Source organism: Otolemur garnettii, unplaced genomic scaffold, assembly GCF_000181295.1.
Source record: "Otolemur garnettii isolate 467f Iridium unplaced genomic scaffold, OtoGar3 scaffold00001, whole genome shotgun sequence".
Taxonomy (NCBI): domain Eukaryota; kingdom Metazoa; phylum Chordata; class Mammalia; order Primates; family Galagidae; genus Otolemur; species Otolemur garnettii.
In genome coordinates this window covers 6,437,531-6,443,530 of record NW_003852396.1, presented here as the reverse complement: position 1 = coordinate 6,443,530, position 6,000 = coordinate 6,437,531, and the positions used below count along the sequence as shown (strand labels likewise).

General features: G+C 38.3%; 1 protein-coding gene across 3 annotated transcripts in view; it reads left to right on the top strand.

The window, feature by feature from the left end:
- TRPC6 (transient receptor potential cation channel subfamily C member 6) overlaps positions 1-6,000 on the top strand; it is a 132,075-nt gene that overhangs the window by 101,934 nt on the left and 24,141 nt on the right. For all 3 annotated transcript variants that reach the window (XM_003780786.2, XM_003780788.2, XM_003780787.2), the window contains one exon: positions 3,513-3,729. In XM_003780786.2, the coding sequence (XP_003780834.1) occupies positions 3,513-3,729 (217 nt within the window). The remainder of the gene's footprint in view (positions 1-3,512; positions 3,730-6,000) is intronic.

Below are 6,000 nucleotides of genomic sequence, written 5' to 3'. Positions count from 1 at the left end.
CCAGGTCGGGGCGAGGCACACTGCTCAGATCAGAGCCCTGCCCTGGGTCCTGACGGTGCCTTTGGACGTGTCCAGGACAAGGAAAGTGAGCCAGGTCAGGGCAAGGCACACTGCTCAGATCAGAGCCCTGCCCTGGGCCCTGACGGTGCCTTTGGACGTGTCCAGGACAAGGAAAGTGAGCCAAGTCAGGGCGAGGCACACTGCTCAGATCAGAGCCCTGCCCTGGGTCCTGACACTGCCTTTGGACGTGTCCAGGACAAGGAAAGTGAGCCAGGTCAGGGCGAGGCACACTGCTCAGATCAGAGCCCTGCCCTGGGTCCTGACACTGCCTTTGGATGTGTCCAGCACAGCTGAACCACAGTTCCAGAGCCCTCACAGTGTTGCCCCATTCTAAGTGGATGGCTTTATTTTCAAGCCCATTTTAGTCCCCAACCTCACTTTTTCTTTTTGTAATTAATTAATTGGGTTCTGTTTTAATATCTGCTCTGTGGCATTTTTGATGTTCTTGCAGGCTGCTGCTTATTCTTTCTGGAATAAGGCGGGTTTCACTGTGGGTTTCACTAATAATCTTCATTGTCACCAATACTGGTTTTCTCAAAATAGTCACATAAATTGAGAATTTTTAAAAATTGGTTTAACTCAAGAAATCTTTGTCTGGACCAGTGTCCTGGAGTGCTTCTCCAGTGTTTAATCCTTAATGGATTAAGTCTTCGATTAATTTCGATTTGATTTTCATGCAGATAGGGGTCTGGTTTCATTCTCTCCGTGTGCATGTCCAGTTTTCTGCAGAGACTGTCCTTTCTCCAGTGTATATTCTTGGCACCTTGGTCAAAAATTAGTTGACTGAAAACGGATGGACTGACTTTTGGGTTATCCGTTCTGTTCCTTGGTCTCTGCATTTGTTTTCTGCCAGTACCATGCTGCTTTGTAAGCTTTATAATAGAATTTCCTGTGAAAAAAGATACAGAATCTTGAAATAAAATTTCATTTTCTTTAATATATAATTAAAATAAATTGTAAAAATTATAGAATTAAACTTATATATATGGCACACCATGGAAAAAGATATGAAAGTCACATTGATGTTTATTTAAACTAACTGCTCATATTTAAAATGAAAAAGAACAAGAGGAAATCAAACCTATGTTGTCTACCATTTGTTTTAGATTCGTCCTCATTTGATTATTTATGAGTTACATTTTTAAATAACCTAAAAAACCAAAAAATACTTTTTGAGTCAATTGAACTAATAATCTTATGGAAGTATGTTTTTTTAAACAGCAAATTTTAACTAAGTAATTTTGGATTTGCTCTGGAATACTAGTTGGATCTATTGATTTAACATATTTACCCATCCTGATATTTATACTGTATTCATATATAGATATAAATAATGTTTGTATATACGGCCCACACACAGAGAGGGGGAGACAGAGAGAGAGAGAGAGAGAATCAGCCCTTCATATCCATGGGTTTTTCACCCCTGGATTCAACCAACCAAAAACTGAAAGTATTTGAAAAGAAGTTGTATCTGTAGTGAACAGAAATAGACTTTTTATTCTCGCCCTTACTCTCTAAACAAGATGTTGAATGTTTCCAACACAAAGAAATGGTCGATGTTTGAGATGATGGACATGCAAATTACCCTAATCTGATTACTTCCACATTATACAAATCAAAAAACACTATGTACCCCTACAAATATGGGCAAATATATGTCAATTAGAAATATGTAGTATAAAAACTGTTTACATGGGATTTTTATGTATTAGATAGTATGTAAGTAATCGAGAGCTGATTTAACGTACACAGGAGGATGGACATAGGTCATATGTAAACAGTGTCCCATTTTATGTTGAGGACTTGAGCAGCTTCAGATTTCAGTATCTGCTGAAAGTCTTACAAGCAATCCCCTGTGTATACCTAGGATCCAGGATACCTCACACACATGCCCAATATTGAGAGAAGAGACTGAACTATTTGATTTGTTCCTGCTCTAACTTAAATGATTTAAATAAATATATATATTTAATATATATTAAAATAAATAATAATAAATTATAAATAATAATAATTATTTAATATAATTATAATAATTTAATATAATAATAAATAAATAATAAATATATATATTTTATAATATATATAATATATATATCCTATATATATATAGGATAAATAAAGCTTATGGGAACACAGAACATTCCTTGAGTTCCTTTCATTATATCATTTATGTTTTCCAAGCCCTAAAAGATACTTCTTTATTTTCTCTAATAATTTACATATGTATGCACTTTGAGAAGAAAATACGAAATTGTTTTGTAAATCAAATAGAAGAATTAACTCAGGAACAAGAATGCTTGTGTTCATACCCAGCTTTACCACGTGGGAGCTGTGTGACCTGAGACAAGTTTACTGGCCTCACTTCCCCAGTTTCTTCATGCGAACGGCAATTTTAGAAACACCCCGCCTTGGATCATTGTAATGATCACAGGAATTAACAGGGCCAAGCACTTAAAATAGCACTTGGCATATACAGATACTAACTCAGTATTGGTTGTATTTTATTAGTTTATAAAATTTTCTGCAATAATAAACTCATTTGAAAAGCTGTTGAAAGATAAGGGCCCTCTCCCTCCTAAGAAAGAAAACAAACAAACAAACAAACAAACAAAAAACACTGCACACACATTCCAAGTTTTGTTTACCTTTTCAGAGGAAGCCCAGGGCCCAGGAGACACATCCTCGCTCCTCTCTCTGCCCAGGCTAAAATCTGTGCATCTCAGGCGGAAATGAGTCTTGCGCTGTAAGCAGCGCAATAGCTTTTATTATCCCCATATTTCACTTGAAAAAAGCTAGTTTTCACATAATTTAGGAAATGTCCTCATTGTCATTCAGCTAATGAGGGAATGAAACTGGAACCTGAAAAGAAAATTCTGGACTTTAAAATCGATGTCCCCCCTCCCCCCCAGGACATTGTTTCAACACACTCTGGGAGCTGTCCTGCTGCCCTGTCCTCGGTTGGGAGTTTTTCTTGGTCCTTATGACTTTTTCCTCCATTTACAATGTCACCAAGATGGCAACATCGGCTGATGCCTGAGCTGCACGCGTGCCAGTGAAACACACTTGAAGACAGCAACCAGGCACGCCTGCTTGCACAGTACACTCAGCTTCATATTTTCATTGCTGCTGCCTCAGTAGTTCATGCTTTCTATGACTAATGTTGATGTTATGCTCTCCATTTTGTCACCAATATTATATAATATTTTAAGAACTTAAAAACCCTTTAATAGAAAAGTAAGTTTGTTTAACTACCAATCAGGAGCCTCAGCACGGGTTGATGGAGAATGTGACTGACATTTTATAACTGCATGAACAATTACTATTCTATCCCTAATTGTACAAACAAGCATTATGGGGCTATGTGGATATTTATTCTTGTGTGTGTATGTGTGTGTTTTGCAAAACGTACAACGCAAATTAACATTTTCTTTTGGTGTGTGTTGTGGCAGATGGGGAAGATAATGCGTGGGCCGTTTATGAAGTTTGTAGCACACGCAGCCTCCTTCACTATCTTCCTGGGCCTGCTAGTCATGAACGCAGCTGACAGATTTGAAGGCACCAAACTCCTTCCTAATGAAACCAGCACAGATAATGCAAAACAGCTGTTCAGGATGAAAACATCCTGCTTCTCATGGATGGAGATGCTCATTATATCCTGGGTAATAGGTAAAGACTGATTTCTGTCATCATTTCTCTTTGCAGCCTTAGCAGTCGGACTGAATGGCACTGATTGTTTACGTGTCAGTCGTACAGATGTGTGCAGTGTGGTACAGCGCACCAGGCGTCAGGATTTTCTTTGTGTTCTTGAACGTTGCTTTGGGTTCATGCTTAGTGCCCTAGTCATCTCGCATGCTGTGTGCTTTTTGTATTTAAAATAAAAAAAAATCCCAGGAAGAAAATCAACAGGATAGTATCAATCAAACCCCACCAATAATAAAAATTGGCACTCATATTTTGGAAAAGCTATAATTTCAAGCTTAAAAACAACCAAATGAGTTCATGTTGAGACTTAATAGGAACTGAAGCTAGTAGCCATTCTCATTTATTTATTATTACATTCCAGGAATTGTTCAAATCTCTTTACATAGATCATGTAATTTCACTGTGCCTCAGTTTTCCAATATGTAACATTTAGTTAGATTTTTTAAAAAGCTCTGTTGATTGGTTTAATGTAACCACATCAGATTATATTAAAAAAATCAGCACATTGTACCCACATATGCTTGAATGTATTCATGATCTATGTGTATTTGACTTAATTTAAAAAAAAAGGAAAAAAAAACCCAACCATATCTACAAGAAAAAAAAAAGATTTGTGGGAGATTTAATTAACTTGCCTTATATCGCTCATGTGATAAGGGAAAGAGAAAGAATCTGGTCTTAATTATTATACTATTTATATTCAGAATCAATCATACATGTGTTTTAGCACTAAATATGCAAATATTTCAATTGAATATTTATGAATCAATAAATTCAACAGCAGCTAGGTGCCTTTGTTAGGCAATGAGGATGTGAGGGTGAATGAGATGCAGTCCTTGTGCCCAAGGAAGTTAGTTAAGTCTGGGGACAATGTCAGTAAGGAAATTAAAATCCAATGTGACAATGCTGAATTCGAGCATTTGTTAGGGTGCCCACACGCGAAGACTGGGCATTTAATCTCAGCGGTGAGGCATGTGGAAGGGGCAGAGACTCCCTCCCTGGACAGTACCCTCACTTTGAGACTTGGGGATAAGGGGATATTCATGGGACTGTGTTTGGGGCAGAAGGACACGGCAAGGCACAGAAACAGATGCAGAGACGTGGAACTCTGACAACAGGGGAGCACTTGAAACATTATGAGTCAGGCAGAGCTGGAGCCAGGAGCATTTGTGGGTGTGAGTGATGGGAGATGAGGGTACTGAAATGGCCAGAGGATGATTTTCAGTGTTTGGCGATGTGGTCAGATCCATTTTGGAAAGGTCCCTGTGGTTGTGGGATAGAAGTGGTTTAAAGCAGGAGTGAGTCCAGAGCCTGAGACACAGTTGAAGTGATCCCTGAGAGGAGCATGAGGGCTGGAACTCAGGGGCCACGTGGAAAGGACTTGAGAGCTACTTAAAGGATGCACTCCAAAGAACTTGGAGATCACTGCACATCAAAAAGGGGAGCTGTGGATTCTGTCAGCAGGTGGAGACTGCAGTTCTCTTAGAGGGAAGATATAGAAGGAAGGTAGTGCTTGGGACTGGGGAATGGAAAGCTCATCATTAAATTTGGGTTGTGGTGGACTTTGAGGTGCCAGTGGAATTTCCAGATGGAAATGTTCATTAAGTAATAGAAAGTACAACTCCTGGGAGAAGTTCTAGCAATCCTTAATTTCTAGATGCTACCAAAGGCCCTGACTGCATGAAATCGCCCAGATGAAAACATACAGGGCATTAAAAAAAGAGAAGAGGCTCAAGGGATTTACATGGAAACCTTTAACAGGCCATAAGTTTGGTTCTATTCTTTCCCCCATTGCTCCACCTTACCCAGTGACCTATAGAAGCAGCTGCAGTCACTTTTTAAAAATAACTTCTAGGGAAGGGCTTGTCTTGGTTTCTTCACGTGGGAGCCCGATGGGGTGATCAATTGAAATGTCAAGAAGCATTTTGCAAATGACCATATGCTCATTTTAAGTGCATGGGAGGTAATTCAACAGCATTTGAGTTATTCAAAACTTGTGAGTCACTTCATTTCTAAAATATGTTTCAAGGAAAAATAGGCTTAAAACGTGCATTATATCACCAAATAATGAAAACTCTTGGATAAAGAAGACTTTGATTTTATTCTATTTTTTAATCACATTGATGAAACTATAACAAATAAATGAAATGTCACCTTTGATATCAGAAATAAAATAAGAATAAACAATCCTTTCAGCATTGCCTTTATCTTATCAGATTAAAATCCTCTGTGGTA